General features: G+C 42.3%; 1 protein-coding gene across 3 annotated transcripts; it reads right to left on the reverse strand.

Annotated features, from left to right (window-relative positions):
- Positions 1–243: 243 nt before the first annotated feature.
- Positions 244–21,511, reverse strand: pkig (protein kinase (cAMP-dependent, catalytic) inhibitor gamma). 3 transcript variants are annotated; one of them, XM_076091771.1, is made up of 3 exons: positions 20,953–21,511; positions 2,318–2,505; positions 244–902 (listed from the first exon to the last, which is right to left on the reverse strand). In XM_076091771.1, exons 2-3 carry the CDS (start codon positions 2,475–2,477, stop codon positions 820–822), a joined length of 243 nt encoding a protein of 80 aa, XP_075947886.1. In that variant the 5' UTR covers positions 2,478–2,505; positions 20,953–21,511; the 3' UTR covers positions 244–819. The 3 variants fall into 3 exon arrangements, with proteins under 3 accessions (XP_075947886.1, XP_075947877.1, XP_075947894.1); XM_076091762.1 differs by lacking the exon at positions 20,953–21,511 and adding an exon at positions 10,257–10,497; XM_076091779.1 differs by lacking the exon at positions 20,953–21,511 and adding an exon at positions 7,687–7,803.
- Between the last annotated feature and the right edge of the window lie 629 nt (positions 21,512–22,140).

Genomic DNA, 22,140 nt, shown 5'->3' on the forward strand with positions numbered 1-22,140 from the left:
GGGAGCACTGGGAACATGCTCGGTGGAAATGTAAATACTAACTTCCTGCAGCCACGCTAATGTACACAAAAGCTGCATTCAATAATATTTATGGCTCTGGAACAACTCAGCGAACCAGACTCATTAATCCCGTCTGACTTGGCACCGCTACAGCTCCTATACCTGCTGTGTTCGACAGAATCCTGCCAATTGCCTCCTGTGAAAAGCTAATCACGCTCGAAAACATAAAATACAAATGTAACAGTAATTCATAAGTATTTTATTACAGAAAGAAAGTTTGCTATCACAAAGTTATCACTGAACATTAAGCAATAAATATGAAGTCCGTACACGACAGTATAATGGCGACTATGTTTTGTTACAAAAAAATGACGACGACAAGAGCGTCACAAACACGCACGCATACATAGAAAGAAAATGACAAACAGATGATTATGAATACGCCCTCCGTGACACAGTTCCATCCTGGGCTGGAACAATGTTTTGAGTGTTACAAATGAATTCTGTTCAGCTCACTTCATCTCCACAGACATAAATCCAAAGTTTTCTGTGTGCTTTCTTGTCCGGTCAGGACTAACAGAGAGTGAAGCAAAAGAGCAGCATCTCAAATTGTCAGTTCTGCTCCGCACGTTACAATCTGATCCAATGAAAAGGCGAACATTTGGGCCTCTGAAGCTCCAAACAGGCCGGCAGTGAGCGAAGGTGTCCTCGTGTCCGGTTCGGACAACCAATATACACTCTCCCTTTCATTTCTCTCCACATTCGCTACTCTCTACGTTTCACTTCTTGGCTCTGCCGCCCTTTGGTCTCTGGCTGAGTTTAGGATGGGCCTCCACCTCCCTGGGCATCTTGGCTGGTGGAGCCCTCTGCCTCAGGGGCTGGGGAGGCCCCCGGGTCTCCTTCTGGAGGGAACAATATGCAAAAAGATAATAATAATTAAAAAATGAAATCAGTCAAAGATGTGTTTATATTATCAAGCTCAAAAGTGGTTTGGCATTCCAAACAGCAGGCAATAAATCTGCCTTCAGGGTCCAGTAAAAAGAAAGAGAATTCAGAGGAAGGAACTACAACTTCCTGTCGCAATACAGTGTCGAGCATGATATGAGATTACTTCCAGACTTGATGTTTCCCAGCTGACTGGCGTTAGATTTATAGCTGTAAGATTGGGTGTCATGGGAATCTTATCTTTGAATGAAAAGGAAGTCGGCAAGAACAAGAATATCACACACAATGGTCAGACTGGGACAACTTGACACTCGGCTGAGAGTGGAGGAAGTGAGGACGATCAGTCATTGTGCTGCCTATACGACTCACTACTAAGGCAACGAAGCCAAACGACGGAATCTCATGGAGACCATAAGCTGAGCAGTACCACCGGTTTGTATTTAAATATTTTGGTGCACTAAGACACAGACGGAGCTGTCTAGCTCTTCATCATCTTCAGGAGGAGGAAGTTGTCATGACTTCTGGGTAAATTCTAACGAGAAAACATAGCAGCCGCGTTAAACAAAATGGCAAACTAAAAAGACAGACGACATCCTCACTGCTTGATGTTTCCAACGAGTTACAGCGGCCTCTATGGACTTTTTTTCCCCCCTTTCTTTATAATAACTACAACATTGTTAGCAAATTATGAGCCATGTTGTCCTCGTTTTTTTGTCATTTTGTGCCACTTGGTATCAGGTGTAACTGAACCATGGAGACATGAGTCTTAATTCTGAGTTAGCCTGGGTTTTAGGGTGGCTCATTTTTTCAGGCTTGAAATGCATAATTTTTTTAATTACATATTTTGGGCTGTAGTCTCGTACTCATTACACACAGAAAATGCATAAACACACATTCAATATTCAAATTAGAATAGATACAACAAATATAGCACAGAATAAAACAGTATGTAAGTACAGTTACGTATACATACATATCCAAATATATATATATATACATACACCTGTATAAACACCAATTATGTACAGTATGTGCAATATCAGTGTGAATGAGGGTAGTGTGCAAAACCAGCATAACAAAATGACAAGAGAATAGTTTTGTATTTGTACATTTGTATAGTCCAGAGTGCTAGTAGACAGTAGTGGTGACGGTCAATAACTGAATGATCCACTGTAACTCACTCACGTGTATGCCCGATTCACTATCAACTCCGCCCGAACACATTGTCACACGCTGACTTTGTCTGACTGGTGTTAAACTACTTTTAAACAGTCTCACAATCACAAAGAATAAAGCCTGCCTAACGCATACGGACCAGTGTAAAAACGCCTCACGCTGCGTTACGCCTGTATTCAGATGTGGGCTTACTGACCTGCAGCCTTCAGGTCCATCTCTGCCAGATCTTTGGTGAGTTCACTGGTGCTGGCCGCTCCTTCTCCTTCCCCTTCCCCTGCGATGTCGGGTACTGCGTTCCTGCGGCCTGTGCGATCACAGTTGATGAAGTCCGAGTACGACGTCTCCACGTCCATCATCTGTCCATGACCAGCGCTCTCATTACACCTGCCAAGATGAGAGGAGGGGGATGTCAGACGGCTGCGGAGGTGTTTTGCGAGAAGCAAATAAATCACCCTGCCGTCTTCCTTCAAATGTCCGCAGGACCCGTGGGAGGACCCATCACAGTGTTCCTGACGCAGGAATACTGGCTAAAGACTTCACAAAATAAATAAATAAATATCACAGTGCTATTACAGGGGCAAATGAGGATGACCAATGCAGAATGAGAGAGTGGGCAGAAAGGGGGCACTTCGGAAGCACTCCCACCACCTGAAAGGCCAACAGCAGCCGGGAGAGTATTAATAAAAAGAAGAACGGCAGTGTAAATAAATCCTTTTTCTGGACAGCAAATAATGGCACTACTGGCATCTCTGCTAATAGGCTGTCCTAATTAGATCAGGAAAAACAAAAAAGCTGCACCAAATGTCTCACAGCTCTCACTTCCATAGTCATAGCTGTCTACTAGAGTCCATTTGTCTGTCCTTAAGGTACTTACACAGCAAGTATTTAGGGGGAAAAGGGAGTGGGTGGCTGCATCAATATGGAAAAAGTAAAAAAGCTTGAAACCATTCAAAAGAAGAAGCAGAGGTGTGGCCAGAAAGGGGCCCCAGCAAAACAGTGTGTAGAGCTCCCATTAGCCATTCATTCCTCTTCTGTTTCCTATTCCCAGTCCACATTTAACTAGGTCATGGATCCTGCCAACCACTAAAACACTATACAGCTGGTACCTCCTCAGAGAGAAGAGGACACAAAATAAGACTGCTCCAGAAAAGAAACGATACAAAGAATAGAAAAGATAAAGCAGCAGCAGGAAGTCGTCCTCAAAGAAAAAGGAGAGAGAAAGTTAGAGACGCCGCAGACAGCTGCTCCTCTCCTACAGCTTCAGTCCCACACACGGATCAGACCTCAACTGCTGTGCATGGGCTGCATGACTGACTACATTTAAGTTACACACACACATACCCTCTAATAAAGCATGTAACACGACAGAACAGCTGAGCGGCTAAGCTATACGAATCTTAAGAAACTTGAGCGGGGTCGGAGTCTCGGGGGGGAACAAGAGAGGAATAAAAACGAGCCGGCAGACACGGCCGCGACACGCTCACCCAGGGCCCGTCTGCGCCACAACCCTTTCAATCACATTCTTTTTGTATCACCATTAGAAATGGTCCCACAGTTGTTCTTTTTTTTCTTGCTTATGTACAGTATGCGAGCACTATGCCAAAACAGGAAGCCACCCCCAGGGTCATTCCCTGAGAGTTCACCAGCCACGCAGACGACGCTGTTTGGGAATGTGTAATTTGCGTTAACGGGGAAACTTGAAGCCCCTGTAGGTAAGATGGTAGCTGCAGGAAATGCCACTGAGTTCTGGGCGGCTGGCATTTCCTCCGAGTGCGTCTACTAAACACGAGAGCCACTCTGTATTCCCGACTGCAGACGGTGGTGTGGTCCTCTGATAGATTGTCATCTCTAGATAGCCAGGCTGTACGGTCATCAGCGAGCCAGATCACCGTGGGAGGCCAGCGTCTCACAGGTTCATAATTACACCTACAGCACCTCCTTTAGTTCAAACACCTGAGGCTCTCACTAATTAGTGCTGAACAATTACAGAAAAATATCTTTATTGCAATTTTTTTATTTTTTATTTAGATAAATAAAATAAAACTACTACATTTGTGGTCAACATAATATTGAACCACATATTTATCTTTTTTTTTTACCAGTGAAAACCGGTTGTAAACGTGATATAGAGTGCCGAATGAGTCCTACAGCTCGGAAATGAGTTGGGAATTTTGTCTTGACTCGTGGTCAATCTGTTAGTGGAACGCGTTTTGTGATTAGGTTTTATTTTTGAATCATCAGTAGGTATCCATCTTGTGAATTTTGAAGCTTTTAAGTGTGTTAAAAAAAGGCGGATGCTCACAAATAGCTAAATGAAACTACATCACGCGGAACTCGTGCACCTTCACAGCCTCGTTGTGTATGCTCGCGCTCATGCGACTGTGGTGTAGATATTTTATAGCCTAATGTTAGCTTTTTACTTCCGCCGATTGCATTCACGCTTAAAAAAAAATCCTAGTGGTGTTTCGTTTGTGAAGACTATGTTGGTGATCAAAAACTGTAACTGAGCATCGTGCTACATCCATTTGCATCAATCTACAGCCGTGACAAGCACAAGACAACGCTAACCAACATGCCGTAGTAACTGGCATTTTCTAAAAGAAAGACGATGACATTTTGGGAAATATACTTATTTGCTTTCTTACAGAGCGTTAGATGATGAGATTGACACCACTCACGTGTCTGTACGCTTAGTATGAAGCTACTGCCAGCAGCAGGCTAACTTAGCTTAGCTTAGAGAGTGGAAACAGCTAGCCTCGCTCTGTCCAAGGTTTGCATAATGGTCCAAGCCAAAGCACATACAATCTCTGTAAAATGTCTTCCCTTTTTTTTTAAATTAGTGGGCTCCAGGGGTGCTGCTAATCGTTTCCAGGTTTTGTGCTAAACTATGCTAACTGGTTAGTAACAATCCTTTCATCGTAGAGATGAATGCAAGTTTTAAGACACTTCCGCACTGGAGGTTGCCACCTGGTCTGTAGTCCTGAATTGTAAATAAGGTGAGTGCATTTGAATTTGTCACCAGACTGTTTCCATTCTTTATGCTAAGCTAAGTTAGCAGGGTGCTGGTGTTTATAATTGCCGTACAAACATGAGAGTAGTATCCATCTTCTCGGCAAGACGGCAAATATGTAGACTTTCCAAAATGCCAAAATATCCCTTTAAATTGCCCCTTCTACGATATGAAAAATTTCGATATAAAAAAACGACCATTCACCCTCACTAGCCTACAAATTAATGTTCTACAGAGACTGGAAGACTATTTAAACCAACAACAAGCACTGACTGTTTATTTAGTGCAGCAATAAATTAGTCTGTGTTATCATTGCCTTTTTCTTCTCCATTAATGGGAGCCCTGTCTAATTGCCATGTGTTTGTTTAATTAGTCTGCTTGCCTGAGCATGTGGATCAAGTCCTACCACGAGATCATTAACAGGTTTCCATGGAGGGATGATGATGATGATGATGATGATGATGATGATGATGAGGCCTCCTGCACTTTCGCACGTGCAGTTCAATGGCGCCGCATGTTTAAAATCCCTTTATGCCCCAATATCCACAGATCGCGCTGCGATGAGGACCTTGTTGTTGTGGCGTTGACCGACGACTGAAGCAGCATGAGTTGTTGTTGTTCGTCTGCTGGGATTTGTGTAATTCAAATGAACATGTAAAGTGTCTTGGAGGCAGAGAATCTGTCAAAGATACCGATGACCTTTTGTGTTACCGAAGTAATTGTATCTCTTGTTTATTGAGGTGAATAAAAGAATCACCGTGCACTCCATCTACGGTTGCAACAAGCAATTATATTTGTATTAATCTAGGTCGAGGAATTGTTTAGTCTATACTGTAAAATGTCAGGAAATAGTGAAAAAAATGCTCGGGAAGAGATGTCGAATGTCTGGTTTTGTCCAACCAACGATCAAAAACTGTATGTATTAATTTTAAAATGATATAAAACAAGAGAAGTGCAAAAAAAAAAAAATAATAATCACATCTGAGAACCCTCTTTGCTTGATAAATGACTCGAGTGATTACTCAAATATGTTGCGACTTAAACTCTTAATTAATATTTCTTTATGCATGACATACGACGTCTTAAAGGACATATTGTATGTATAATATATTTGACCTATAGATGCCAGCCTTGGATCATTCACAACGTTCTCACTGAAGTCGTAATAGCATCTCACACCACATCCCAGAAATCACGACTTACAGCTCTCTTTCAGTGCGTGTCCTAGTTCCATAGAAAGGGTGCCTTTATGTGAAGAGGCCAGGGTGCGTATACAGAGGGGGAACTCGAAACAGCTGCAGCTGGAAACACTACCATCACACAAATGTCACAGGTGTGTATTTTCACTCAAAACAATAACAACTCAATCCTCAAAGGGAAATCGCTGCAGCTCAGCTGACAAGCTGAACTCGGGCGCTCTCTTCGCCCCCCCCCTTCTCCTTCCTGCTCCGCACTGTATGTGTGGGTCGTTTCCAACGTGGCTATTTTCTCCATTAAAGTCATTTCAAGAACTTATTTAAATCCTGGTAATTCCTCCATTCTGAGATATCGTATCGACATAAAAAGCATTATAACCTCATTGTGTGGGAAAGCAAAAGCTGCACAACAGCTGTGCATACTGACAGGTTCAAACATGCACACTGGGCGAGGACACATGTAACAGGAGAGGTTTCTGTATGTAGATGCTAGCAACAGAAGCCTTTGAGATCACTGGCGGTATATGAATCAGCATAGCCACTTACACTGGGCCCATTAGAGAGGCCGGCTCACTACTATCCCGCCGGAGCCTTTTAAGCCCGATAGCCTACGTGTATAATAAACTCACATTATCTGCCATAACCCACACAAAGACTGGCAAGAACTCTTTGCTGATTTCAACATCCATTAGGGCCGTCTACACGACCCATTTCATGTCCGACAACTAACTGATGCATTTATTGATGAGGCGCTTCTCGTAGCAACTAAACTTTTCCGTTGGCATTTTGAAACCCCGAATACTTGATGAACTGCTTTTATGTTCGATGAGATCGAGTTGACAAAAATAACTTAATTTTCTTGATTTATCTTTAGTCTATAAATTGTTGACGAATTGTAAAACAACAACGTATGTAAATGATAATCGCGTATTCGTTTTAGTAAGCAAAAGTGCTAAACATCTGCTGGTCTCAGCCTTTCAAACATGAGGATTTAATGGGTTTCTTTGTCACACATCAAACTGAACTGAATATCGTTGGGTTTCGGACTGCGGCTGGGCAATATATCAATATATAGTTGTCAATATATAAGACAGAAAAGCATCAAATCCTCACTAGTGACTTGAATTGACAACTATTTCAATAGTCTGTTAAACACCGTCACTCCACTAATTGAATTAACCGTTACAGCTCTAATAAAATCCCAGAAACTGTCCTGCTTCCTAATTAAATAAATGGCTGTCCTCATCGGCTGGCAGTACAAAACAGACGCTAATGGAGTCTCAGTCTGTACAGCTCTCATGGTTCCAACGACGCATCGGAAGATAAAGCAAAAGCCAACAACAAACTGTGTTATCTTACCAAAGTAATCAGAGTTGCTTCATTTGCTCTCGGGCGCCCACACAAGCAAACCCGAACTGCTTCAGACAAATTCATCCAAATCCCTTCACCCTCCAGAGCTAAGTGTTACACAGCGAGAGCACCATAGCGCTTGTGAGCCTCGGCTCTTCTGCCCTCCTGCTCGCTGCCTCTCAGCCCCCCCCCCGACCAATGTGGTCTGGGCACTGTCTATTCGCATGATGTCAGCAGCTGCTCGGTTGACAACGAGCCCACTTCAAAACACAAGGGAGCTGTATTTCCTCATCGGGATAAGCATTGTTTTTGCTCTCCGGTCTTCCTTTCATAAATAAATAAAAGCCTAGTCCGTCCCCAGCTCTGGTGTATGTATTTGCCCTATATCCTTCCTCTGCTCATGGGACCCGGGGCTCGGGTGTGAAAGCCTTATTTCCCCTGGCGAAGTGAATATTGCAACTTGCCAAACGGCTAGCTTTTGCTCTTCAGCTCGTCAGCCATTTAAAACCAGACGCTGTGAAAACTTTCCCTGCTGGGGAGACGAGCACACACACACACACACACAAATCTCCTCCACTACAAAAGAGGTTTTCACCACCTCGCTCTCGCTAAAGAGTTTCAAGCTTACTATTAAGTCACAGTAGAAGCCCCCCATCTTGTCTGTCAGACATGCAGAATCATCACGGATAACACAGGGAAACTCAATGCAATTTCCTATTTCCTTCTCACTGAGAGGAGATACTGAGAATGATCACTGCCACTCTCACATAATTGCCATCCTAAATGAGCGTACTGAGCTCCTGTGCCTGAAGGCATTAAGAATCAGCCGAGGAACCGGAGATAAGAAGCCTGACCAAGGCTATTAGCATCAGCTGCTGTGTGGAAAAGTCTTCAGTGAACTAATGAATAAAACAAGAGGCCCTGGAGAAAGCTGCTTCTTCAGAAAGCTACAACCACATCAAAAATCAATCTTGGACAGATGATCTTAGCTGGCATACAGACGAGGGCCGGCGAGAGCTGTGTTCCCCGCTTCACAAGTCGGAGCATTTCAGAGACCAATTTAGTTTGTAAAATGCCAGAGAGGAGGAACAAACTATTTCCCAAAGTCTGAGGCCTTACGTCTTCAAACGTTTTGTTTAATCCGTTATATCCAATTAAAAACAGAGGAAAGCAGCAAATCCTGACATTTAAGGAAATGTATTTGCATGAAGAATAAAGACTGAAAAGATGAATCAATTATCCAAGTAGTTGCTTATGAATTTGCAGTTGATTGACTAATCATTTCAGCTCTACTTCACAGTTTACTTTCCGAGGAGAGATGATTGAAATGTAAGAAGTAAAGTAACTGATAATTCACCTAATCCACAAAGCCCTGAACATTTGAGATGAGACAACTTTTTGCACATTTGCGTGAAGAATAAGGTGTGTACCAAATGTACTACTCCAGCTGCTACTCCTTGACCTGCTCTATATGAAAAGTGTCATGAGATAACCTCTGCTGCGATTTGGCGCTCTATAAATAAAACGGACTTGGCTGCCACTACTAGCAAAACCCACATATCTCCAGTTTACCATCATAGATCACAGATTTGAGAAGCTGGAAACAGTGATTATTTGCTTAAAAAGGGACAGTGTGTCAAAATTGGCGGCATCTACTACCCCTCAAAATGACTGCGATTAATTAAATTGTTGCTACAATGTGCAGTATGAAGATAAAAATCTAACTAATTACAAAAGCCGGTTGTAAAACCTAAAGAATCAAGTTCTTCACAGTGTTGATGACCAGATCATTCTTTGTTTTGTTCACCAGGAGTAAGGATCGACTATCTGCTGCCTGCCTGAGAAACTTCAGGTTACAATTGGCTCTCAGTGGATTAGAAGGTCAGAGATGAAGAAAGGTACTCGAGCAACACGAGCCCAAGTGGTCAGAAAAATCTATGATAGACTTTGCAGGCGACCCGTGTGGTTAAGTGTCCGTGTAAAGAAAGTCTTCTTGACTGGTTATGTTTAGTGATGATTCCACTTCATCATATATCCAGTAGTGTAGGTCTATTGGCGCTCTCAGTGGGTAAATGCTGCAGGTTGTTTAGCTCAGCACTTCGCACAAGTATAACACATTTATTTATGTTCAAACATGCGAGTGTTGTGTCTTACTGAAATGTTACTATTGCTAAAATTGACACCATTAGATCTAGTATTAGAAATACAGATTGATCAACTGTTTGGGACCTATAACGTTGAGTGAGCCTCCACCTATGACATCGTTTAGTATAACAAGAGATAATGAAATTGGTGTCACTATTAACTAAATGAGGTCATCCACATGTGCACCAGACCCGTTTCCTACCAAACTGTTTAAATCCAGCGTCCAGTGCCTCTCTCGCAAAACAACAAGAACAACCAACACGTCTCTGTGGTTAGGTATTTCCCCCCCTCTGGTAAAACCTCTGCTTCTGATCTGGACATTAGTCAAGAAAAGACAAAAATGTGCAAGAGATGCAAAACAACCACAAAGAGATGCAAAACTACGTCAATGAGAAGCGAAATGACGTCAATGAGAAGCTCAACACATTACTCACTTTAAAAACGTGCCACCTCCCATTAAAACGTTTCTGCTGCTCAGCTCAGTTGCTTTTTGTTATACTGGACTTTCTTGGTCGGGTGCTGTGTGACTTCCTGGAATGGCCGCTGGTTGCTTGGACGCCTCACAGAACGACTCATAATGATGAACAGAAAGAAGTGAAGACGGGGTATCCATCTTCATCAGCAAAGAAAGAGAATAAACCCGTTTCTCAAAATGTCAAACTATTCCTTTTAGAAAAAGCCGTCAGCAAGTGATTCCACCCAGATGACCACACCTCATTCACATGACTGGGCTCTGCAGAGGAAGTCCTTGATGACTTCCAGTTAACACAGCCCACACCCGTCACTGCACTTGAAAAGTGACGCCGACAAATGCTGAAAACATTTGAATAACAAATGTATACAAATATGTTTGAATAAAAGCAAACAGCTCCTCCTCTCAGTGACACTAACATCAACACAAACTAGGAACCCAAAACGCCAGGTTTGGTTGATCTACCAAGTCTCCATCTACTGTTAAACAGATGGCAGGAGAGCATAATAAACACTGAAGAGAGACAATACTTCTACCACAGATCATGTTCCCTTTTGTTAGTTAGCAACAGCTGGGGCAACCGATACCAGTTCTCGAGGCGAGAGAGCATCGTAATATCGCTTTACACAATACAGAACCAAAGGAAAAGTAACAGGATCACACATACAAGGATCAGATATCCATGTTTGGAGGGAAGGTTATAATTACAGAGGTGTTAGATGCACCGCTGTGCGAGTGTCCCTACGCTCCAAAAACTGCAAATAAGCTGTGATGAGCAGTGCTTTTTTTTTTTTTCCAGGCAGCAGAGACGAGTGGCCAGACTGCCCGACATACGAGACCATGAGTCTGATGCAGCAGCAGGCCTCGCCTCCAGCTACAGGGAATCCCCTGGTTTGTGTTTGTTTAGTGTGGGAATAAGACGGGTGTGACTCTCATCAACCTCTCATGATTCACAGCTGAGTCAGGAGCAGGTGCTTCGACTGGACTCTGAAATGAGACCGTGATTGCAACAACACCCCCCCCTAAAAATAAAAAAAACACATTCTCACGTCTCAGTCTCCGAATGCTGTCGCAACTGTTCGCCTAGAGTCTCATCCTACTGGAGACTCTTCACAGGAAGTGTTGTCACAAACACAAATGTGTCGACAGAAACGTATGCAGTGGTGGAAGTAGCTCAGCACAGGATCTAGTTTCATTCAACCATAGTTCCTACATGAAACTGCTCCCAACAAGGTCTGTGGATTATCTTCAGTAACCGCGTCCTGGTTTCTGGAAAGAGACATCGCTGTTGACTTTCTCAAATGTGTTTTTGAGCTCCCAAAGCTCAGTGCCATCTAGCTCCACTATGTTTGAGAGAAGGCCGACATCTCTACGGCCTCAACTCACCCCGAAACAATCGAGGTCGTTAAATATCAATACAGGAAAGAGGAAATATATGTATTTTTGATTTTGGGGTGAACTGTCGCGTCATAAATTAGTTGCTTGGCCTAAAAACTTTCAGTAAATTGTTAAAAATCATAATTGACATGCAGATTCATTTTCTATCAATCGACAAATCAACGGATTGTTTCAGCTTTAACCACTAGTCATGCCCCCCTTCCAATAAGTCCTCAGGTGTCACCACATCTAGAGGCTGATGTACTCATGTGGATAACTGCTGTGCTGGCTGGTGATTTTCCTCCCACTGTCCGTTCTATTTATTCTAATTCTACTGCAAGGTTGCCCGCTTCTATTTCTGTGCACACATTTTACAACACGAGACCTCTGCAGGAAGCAGGTGGTTTGTTTGCCCGTGTTGTTTATGTCCCATCTTTTCCCAGGCTCTCTGTGCACCAACTGGAGGCTGGGTTTGACGAGGAGGACGACGACGACGAAGCGAGTGGGGGATGAGGGAGGTAACTGAGGAGAGGATGATAAGCAGTTGAGGATGAGGGAAAGACATCAGCATGATGACGAGAGGAAAAAGAGGGAGGACGAAGGGTGCAGAGAAGGAATGCATGCGTGTTTACTGCACTTTCTAAATATGGACATATCCCTCACTGGCCCCAGTGTTTTTACTACAAAAAAAAAAACTTGAGAAACGCAATACATTCTCCTCTGCAACGCTCAACCATTTAGCCAATCAGAATGTATGATTTGGTTGCAGGCTTCGTGCCGCTGCACCACCTGTTAGAAGGATTTAACACACACACGCCACACACGTCCTCGCTCTAATAAAATAACACAAAATAAAAAGCACATTCAGCCAAAGACTGCTCAGTTACATTTGATCACTCTAAGCACAGCTGCTCTTTATGCTGCATATGAAATAAATTTGAAGTCGCTCCTCTCACCTGTTACGATGGCCACATTGTGTCTGAGGTTTGCCACTCAGCTGCATCATCACACTTTAATCCCACATAAGTCTGGGAGGATGTGGGCGTCATGTGATTCGCTTTGCTGAGTTGATGGGGATAAAAGAGGCACATCCGTAACCCTCCCCGTGAGCAAACGCACACAAGAAAAAGAGCCAAAGCAAACGTTGCACTTTCCTCCAGACCTAGATAAGGAGACCATCGCTCATGTTGGTATACAGGACCAACACCTTCACTTTTTTCTAATGTACACCAAACCCACTGAGACACCGGTCGAGAAAGTATTCCGATCATTCAATCAAGTAAAAGCACCAACAAAACAATGTAGTTTGTTAAGTAAAAGTCCTTCATTCAAAATCCCATTTATGATAAAGTACAGAAGTATTATCAGCAAAATGTACAAGTAAGAGTTCTAGTCGGTCATTATTTATTGCATTATCAGAGGATTCTGGATCAATGCATATTGATAAGCAGTATGTTATTGGTCAAAGCGGGGCTATTCTTAACTACATTAGGGCTGCAACTAACTATTATTTTAATTATTGATTAAACTGATTATTTTCTCAATTAATTGTTTTGTAGAAGCCCAGAATGAAACAAGAAACTGTCCATGTCCAGAAAGAAAGATCGGTGCGTTCCTCATTTTTACTCTTTGGCATACAATGCAGGATTCAGCATTATTGTTATGGGCATGCAAATATGAGAATTAATATGCTGTAGGTAGTTGGTAGCAGCTGGAGGGGAGAATCAGATTTGAAAACGAGAAATTGATCTCCATAATGTCATTATACCATTCTAAAATAGATAATCCTCTTTTTTCCTTGTGAAATTGCGAAGGTAGTATATAAAATATTGTCTATCAATGGCATGTCTCTACCAGATTGTCAAATATGGACAATCTACTGTTAAATGCAGGCGGTATAACATGGCAAAGAGCACTTGGCTACATTGTATATCACTCAGAAGTTAAAAAGGCAGGGAAATATTATATCAGTCCATGATAAGATCTTCCACAAAGATTCTGCATTTCTACAATACTTACAACTAAGATCTTTAAAACAATTCACATCCAAGGGAATCATACTGGGATCAGAAAGTGGCCTTGAAGTCAAACTGAGGGCTGTTGCTACTGGGCGAGGAACAACTCGGCTATATCCAAGTTATTAAGTGTATCCCTACCTGACAGCACTATCCCCACCAAATTACAATCAGATTAAGACATTGGTTCAACCCATCCTCCAGATCAATGGGACTCAATATTGAAGCATTCAGCATCCACTGTGTCCAACAGTGTGAGGTATAAAATTATTCAAATGAAGGTCAGACATGGGGCCTATATTACATCACAAAAGTTAAACCTAGAATTACTACCATGCGGTTGTATGCCTAGTTTTATTGCAATTCCCCACAAATGTCACAGACATAATAATAGGCATACGAAGTCTTGAGTTATGGCTCTTACTGTGGTCCTGTCCGACAATAAAAAAAACAATCTTTACTGAGGCAATTGGTTGTACAGAGGATAATGAACCCTCATATTCCTCAATATCCTGCTGTATGCTCACTGGCAAAGAGAATGGAAAACAGACAAGTAAAAGTAACGTCACGTGATGTATAGTGTCGCACTAGCCTCTCTCTCTGAATGCAGCTAAAGAGTCTGTGTGGCGAGCAAAAGAGGGAGAAAGCATTGGCCAGAATGCAAGCCCACCGGCTAACGTCTAAAGATGATCGAGCTTTTTATTGGTTGAAGAAATAGCTTGTAAACTGGCTACTTGTGAAACAATCCGGTTGAAAGCGTCGTATCTCAACTCCAGTCTCGCGTTGCTAATCGGACTGCGTGGCATACAGTTGCTAAAGGGGGCCTCTGTGCAGAGCAGCACTGACCGAGCCGCTGTACTTGACGAGTTAGGAGTGAGACCGGGTAGCTCACTATACATGAATAATGGAGTAATAAGTGTATGCATGCGTTACATGGTTGTGAGTAGGACCCTCCCCTCTACCCGGGCTTGGCTCTCCCGGGGGGGCGATGGGCGCCTCCTTTCCCTGCTTCAATGTGCTTCTGATCTTAATGTATGTTTTTCATGAAAATGTAATGGTTTTTTTTCTTTTTTAAAAGCCTTCTGTTGACCATTCAGTCACCGTGTAGTGTTTCCCTTCAGGCCATTTACACAATAACAATGCATTTGTCTAATTAAGAGTAATTAGCACATCTTATGATTCTTTATTTTTTTTAATTTATTTTTTATTTTTTTAAAGGTTTTCCTCCAGCAACACAAAGAGAAATGGGATGTGCTTTTAATAAATCATTGTAAAGTGAATTTTAACGACAGTCAATTTGCCCTCTACTTCCTGTGAGCGACCTTCTATCAACATTGCTCATCGTTTCTCCTCCTCTGGGATTTGGATGAAAACCTTCGCTGAAAAAAACAACAATCAAATATTTTAAAGCTAACTGAGCGTGAGAATTCCCAAAGTGGATCAAATCAAAGCGTAAAGCAGAGCTTACGATTCCCCGTCAAACAGGGAAGGGCACGTTCCTCTTAGCCTCCAGCATTTTTCTGTCTCATCACTTGACATGGAACTTGAAATGGGCCACTCCACCTAAAATAATCAAAGCTCATTTGCATTTTGTCATGAAGAGAGATTCTCATCAAATGGTCTTTCACTGACTTGCTAGGCCAAAACAGTACACATCTATTTTACTTCCAAACCAATTTGCATGAATGAGAATGCACTAACATAATAAGGCTTGATTAAAAATGTCTATTCAACACCTCAACCCTATCTGTGAGATGTATGCGGACGCTGTGGGCCAATCCAGCTGAAGTAAGAGGACACAACTCGGCTTTTACATCAACTGGCTTAATGCTGAAAAACCCAATGTGCTGCCACTTTGAAGAAGAACTTCACCAAACAATGTCATTTATCAGAAATGGGAAATAGATTTGGGTCTTATAAATGTAGAAACAATAAATAATTGACAAATGGGACATGTACTATCGGTCTGTTTTCTGTAGCTGCAGGGGTTGCAGCTGCAGTCGGGGTTTTTAACCAAGCCATTTCAATCGGCTGGGTCAGTATTAAATATCGCCTGTGCCAATTTTCAGTTGGAATCAAATCTACCAAACATTTAGGTGCTACTCCACCCAAAATCCGTTGAGTATGACGCGCTCGTTCCCTGCGGGCAGAGTGAGTTGCTAGTTTGATCCCTTGGAGAGGCTGCGGTCAGTTTGTATTCACAGCGGTTACAACATATTTCAATGGTGACACAGTTTCACAGTGTACAGAAAGTCCCCAAGAAAACTTCTCAGACTATTCCTGGAGAATAACCGTCTTTTTCGCTGTGTTGTCAGTAAGCTCAGCATGACACAAACACATGTGGCTCAAAACTGTGTTTCCAGCTGTTCTCTATAAGGAAACAAATTACAAATGTTTTGCAACCACCTGTTGAGTATTTAGTTTTTCATACAGTTATCAATAAACAGTAACATGTGCCAAAAAAACCCCCACATGGTGGAGTTAGAGCTGCAACACATTTGAGCGTTACAGCTTCTCAAACGTGGCGATTGGATACTTCTTCACAAACAGATTATTTTAGCTTTTTGGACTGCTGGTCAGAAAAAACAAGACATTTGATGACATCACCTTAAACAGGTTTTGGGATGTTGGATTAACCGAGAACATAATCATCAGATTTATCAATAATGAAAGTGAGTTCCAGTCCTAAGAGGGGCACGACTATTTTAGAAGTTCGAATTTCCACAGTTAGTCACAAATATGGATGTGCTGCTGTCAAATTTCCATGCAACAATTATTGTGGCAATAAACGGAATAAACTATTGAAGATAAAATATTGAAAAATAAATTTTCATCCCATCGTCTTTGGTTATTAGCAAAGCTAACAAACTGAACAGTGAATTGCAATTTTGTGGAACTCTACAAAAGAAGCGACTTAAAATACCATAAACACAAGAGTTTCTGTCTGAAATTCAATGCACCCATTCATGTTCCAATACAGGTTCTGATTTATTTTGGATGTTAATAGCTACGATAGTTTGAAAAGGGCAAAACGTTTATTAAAAAGGTAGGATTGGTAATCTGGAGAAATTAGCAAGAGTACGATTTTCAAAAATGAACAAACCGTAAAACACAGCCAGTGTTGCAAACTCTTTTCCAATGAAAGTAGCAGCACTAGCTCCAAAATTATCATTATGAACATAACCAACGAACATGGCTGTTGTAAACACGCACATCTCCCAAACTAGCATCTTATAGAAGACTACAGTGAAAAGAAATGAAGGCCTCTTTGACCACACATTGTTTTACTCCATAGAGAAGTAGTGCCTCACTAGGTTGACTCGCTAATGTTAGAATAGAACGTCGTGGCCACCGTAGTTAGAGGTCTGCAGACATGCAGCCTAGTTAGTTGCCCCTGCTGTGGCTCATCTGCCTCACAGTGCACCCAGGTGACTAATCCAAACAAAACTGCTAATGAAGGTAGGAAGGCTATGGTGTGTTCACTGTGCCCTCCGAAAGAATCGGTACTCTCAGTGTTGGTGGTGCTGTTCCCCTCAGTATGTTTCTTTCACTAAATATTAAAAGCGGTAGACCGGCACAACTCCGGTGATGAATAGGCGTGACATGCCCTAAATCCCCCCGTTTTCATATTCATACTCCACCCTGCTCCACCACTCCATTAGACCTGTCAGCTATCATTACGAAGGACCGGTAGCCACCACTATGTGCCTATTTATAGCGCCTGTATCATTATTTCATTAAATGTACCATCAAAGGCTGTGATGTCTCAATCATCATCATTAAACGTCAGAGGGACAATTCATTTCAATATACTTTACAACGCTGCAATCAAAGGTCTTTACAAAGTGCTTCACAATAAAAGGATAATATGATAGGAGCCTTAAAACAGGACGATAAAATGATGCCGCCAAAAAAATATCGTTTTATATGCAACGTAGATTGATAATCTATAACAACTACACATTACTGTGTAGACTGCAGACATATCAGTGACACTACCAACCGATACAGACAATATTTTATTATTTAGATTTTGTCCCTCAGCTTATATTTCATCTACTCTTCATGACATCCAACTGGTCTTTCATAAATTAAAGTGTGGGAAACGATGTGTGCACGCATGGTTTCTGTGCATACATGGTGTTTATACATCCCAAAAATGGTGCGCATAAATAAACTGAACTCACATTCAGGGAAATAAAACTAGAAAAGGAGCTTTGTCAACGCAAAATAATAAATTACAGAGTAAATAATCTTTTCATTCTCTTAACCTGAGCCTCTCGCAGCAGTCTGCAGTCTCTTTGTGCATCAGAAAGCCTCTCCTCTCTGGTACATGACACACTGAAGGCCGGGGTGATGGCACTCATTTTCTCCTCACGGGGAAGTCAGGGAGCTAAAAACGGAGGAGCTTAAGTCCTCTGCACACAAGGAAAAGAATGCAGTTGGAGGTCAACGCAGTTGAACAGACAAATCCCCATCCACAAAATATGTACACATTAAACCCATGATTATACAGACGGAGGCGTACAAAAATAAACCCTGAGCAGTGTGTTCAAACCCTGCCTCACTGATCCCTGTTATCTTAATCTTGGGAAGGTCTCTGGGGCAGGAGACCGATTGTGGACATAACCTCAAAGAAATCTAGAAGGCACTTGAACCAATTCTGAGATTAGATGCTATTTTCATCTAAAGCTTCTTTTGTCCCGTCCGCACCGCAGAAAAACGTTGAATCCAGCTGCCACGGATTCCCATTAAAGGGACAGTATTCTCAAACTAGTAATGAAATAATCTGCGCGTACCAAGACACGTCGAGGAACGCTGTTCTAACCTTCAGCAGGGCTAGAAGCGGAGAACCGAGAAAGCTGTCTGGCAAAGAAAAAGAAGAAAAAAAATCTGATGACCACTTACGTAAAAACCACCACACAGTAACGGTCCCACCCCCCGCCGCGTATTCTTAATACAGGCTCTCAGCACCAGGATATAGGGGTCCAAATGTTCTCAGGGTAATCATGTTATTGTTGGCAGCCCTCAGCAGGAGCAGATATGACTTCCATTTACTGAAGGAGTTGCAGGAAGGGAACGGTGGTGGTGAGAGTGTTGGTCATGTGGCACTGCAGATAACGGCACCAGTATGATCTGATTACTCGTGATTTAGCCACTTTCTGAATGACTGGCATGAGATTAGAAGATGCATACGGCACAAAAGGCCTCTGGGGGGGGGTGGAACAAGCCTTCTTAATATCTAAAACAAGAGCACATGTAATCTTAACGGTAAGTGGTTTGTCTCTTCTTTCTGTGCAGACTTGCTTTGATCCGGTAAATATGAAACAAAGGAGGATCTTCAGGGATCTGTCCAAGTGCAGCGGGGCATGTGCGTCTTCTTGCATTGCTGCGTTCTGGCTGCTCTCCACCCCCCCTTTGGGCATTTTGAAGGATAACAGACCATATTTAGTTAGCTGGTACAAAGAGAGGAAACGAGGCAGTACAGAGCTATTCCAAAAAAAGACATATCCGATATCAGACTCCACAGAATTTAATCTTACATTCATCAAGTGACTTAATCCCCGATGACTTCCCAATATGAAAACTAGTGTTTGCTCTTAGATTATGTGCAGGAATGATGTTGCCATATATGTGCAGACAGATTCACCCTCAGCTGGAGCTCTTGAAAGTATATGTGCAAATATGAGGTGGATTTTTTTAGGTTTTAATAGAGATTTTTCCATTTATCAGAAAAGACATTGACACAAACGATCATGTCAAGGTACAGGTACGTACAAAAAGATAAAGAATTGGGTGAAAGAGGAAAAAAGCATTTGTTTTTGTCAAGCATATTACTCCAGCTAGCTGAAATGATTAATTACTAAAAAGAAATCTGCAAATCTTCATAGCTCCAGCTTCTACATTATGAAGATTAGTTTTCCTCGTCTTGTCTTGTGACAGTAAATTGAATATCTGCAGGTTTGAGAATGACAAAACAAGTTATTTGATATCATCTCCTTGGGCTCTAGGACATTGTGATGGGCATTTTCTGACATTAAGTCAAAAGATGAATCAATTACACCAAAGATAATCAATAATTGCAGCCCTACATATTACCCTGGCTTTATTACTTCAAGGTATATTTGTACCCCGCACCGAGAATCACAAAGTTGACTGCTTTTCTTTCCAAAATGTGAGACTTAATGTGACATGCAACCGTTTCCCTGAGCCATGAAATGCCACATCACAACATATCACAGTAAATTAAGCTGCTCCCTGTCAAGACATGCCACAATCCCGCTGACACTGGTCTGGTTGTATTGCAACACCGGTACTTAAATTGAATCAGAATTGTTGGTACATTTAAATAAGATTACATGTTACCCGTGCACTGACTGAGCTCAGGGAGACCACCTCTTTGGTTACTGTCAGCCAGCCAGTCGACAGCGAAGCAAACCAACACATGCAGGCAAGGAGCCAGTATTTATCTTCACCAGTGCCTATGCCCAGTAACGCTGGCACTTGCCCAGCAACACTCAGGCAAAGTAGGGGGTCCAAGGCTGCTCTGCTCCCCCCCCCCCCTGCTGCTGCTGAATCTCTGAGCACCATCTCCATCCAGCCCTGTCATTTCTCAAGATTCACCTCCAGAAGAACTGGACTGACATGTTCCTTCTCCCCTCAGCAGACAGGTTACTGCATGGAAACCTGCTGCTTTGTTGTCTAATCGAGTTAGGAAATAGAAGACCAAGTTGATTAGTGTTCACAAGGGAGAGGAGGCGGGTTGGCTGGCTGGATGCATTGACAGAGCAAAATGAGAGAGGAGATGAGAGCTTTCAAAAGCTATCCAGGCTGTCATTAGCTTCCCTTGAATGCAGCAGCTAATGTGTGGGAAGGACGTGCATGCCAGTCCTTTAAAACTGTACACACACACACACACACACACACAATACACACTAGCATAATGGATGCACTTGAACGCCTCATACATTCGAAGGAAAATGTGATTAACATGCATAATGCAATTCTCCGAGGGGAATTAATCGTATCCATTTGTCAGATTCAATGTGTTTAACGTTACAGTGGACACTCACGGCTCTGCAAAGAATGATGTATTGTCTCCCGTTGGTCGCAGTGCTGGCTGGTGAAATGCCTTTTTACAAAAAAACAAAAACCTCGCTTCTCCCTGCGGGCGGTGACTTCAAACATTTACCATCTTATGCATGTGAATCCAGAGATAAAGCCGTCTCCCTGCCGTACATGCATCAGTCATATAGCGCCACTAACCTTGGTCGGGTCGCCTCCTGTTATCCACTTGTTACAATGGAAATGTAACACCATGGATCCCCCAGTTAAGTTTCCTGGCAGTCGGACAAAAATGAAGCAAGCAAGCCGAGCTGGGGACGAAAACACAGTGGTGACCAGAGGTGTGTGTGTGTGTGTGTGTTAAAAAAGCCTGGGTGTTTTTCTCAGGGTACCGTCTGCAAACAACGAGAAAAAGGTTGTGTCTTCAAACAGCTGTTTTCCAAAATGGAGTTATCCGTGTCTGAGCCAATCACAGCGAGCCTGTGGAGGCTCCCACTCCTCTGTGGGCTGGAGAAAACACTACACTGCACTCTGAAGATCAAACACTAACGTTACATTTTTTGTTCTTTGTTCTTTCTTTTTTTTCCGGGATGATTCAGTGTAGCTTTCATGTCACGGTGGCTTTATTTAGACACACATCAAACCACCAGACACCCCGACTGATGAGATTTCCTTGCAGGGAACTCCCCAAATGTTTCTTATGTTGGTTTTAGTGGTCGAGGAAGTATTCACATTCTTTAAGTGAAATTAAAATGTCAGGATAAATATCAGGAAAATGCACCCCCCTCCAACCAACAGTCCAAACCTCCACATTATAATCTGAAATGATGAAAAAAGAGAGGCAGCACGTCTTCCCATTTTCATTTAAGTGTTGTTAAATGACCTGCTGGGTTTGTCAAAGATCAACGCTAATATATTTAGCAGAGAAATAGATGCTTCAATCTGTGACATGAGAGGCACAAACTGGACTTCTTTTAAACCTGCAGCTTGTTGTTTCTTCAGACTTTGGAAACTAAACTTCATGTGTAAAATCTGTGGAGTGCCCCTTTAATTGATCTGCCTTTGTGTGTGTGTGTGTGTGTGTGTGTTGTCATGAACTCATATTACACGAGTGTGCCGCATAAAAACAGTCTTCACAAAATCAATGCCATGGAAACAGCAGACTAACAATATCCGACAGTGTAGGCTGACTGAGTTAAAATAAAGTCAAAATCTCATGAAAGATGCAGAAATGAATGAGTTCTCCGTGATCGAACCAGCAGGCTCACATGCCGAAGCATTTAACTTTAACTGTAAGACACAGCTAAATACTAATGATAGTAACAACAACAATAATAATAATACTTGTTGTTGCTATTATTATTGTTGTTGAAGCCTGCTATAGTGGTC

Source organism: Anarhichas minor, unplaced genomic scaffold (genome assembly GCF_050575085.1).
Source record: "Anarhichas minor isolate MPS153535 unplaced genomic scaffold, ASM5057508v1 ptg000003l, whole genome shotgun sequence".
NCBI classification, from domain to species: Eukaryota; Metazoa; Chordata; class Actinopteri; order Perciformes; family Anarhichadidae; genus Anarhichas; species Anarhichas minor.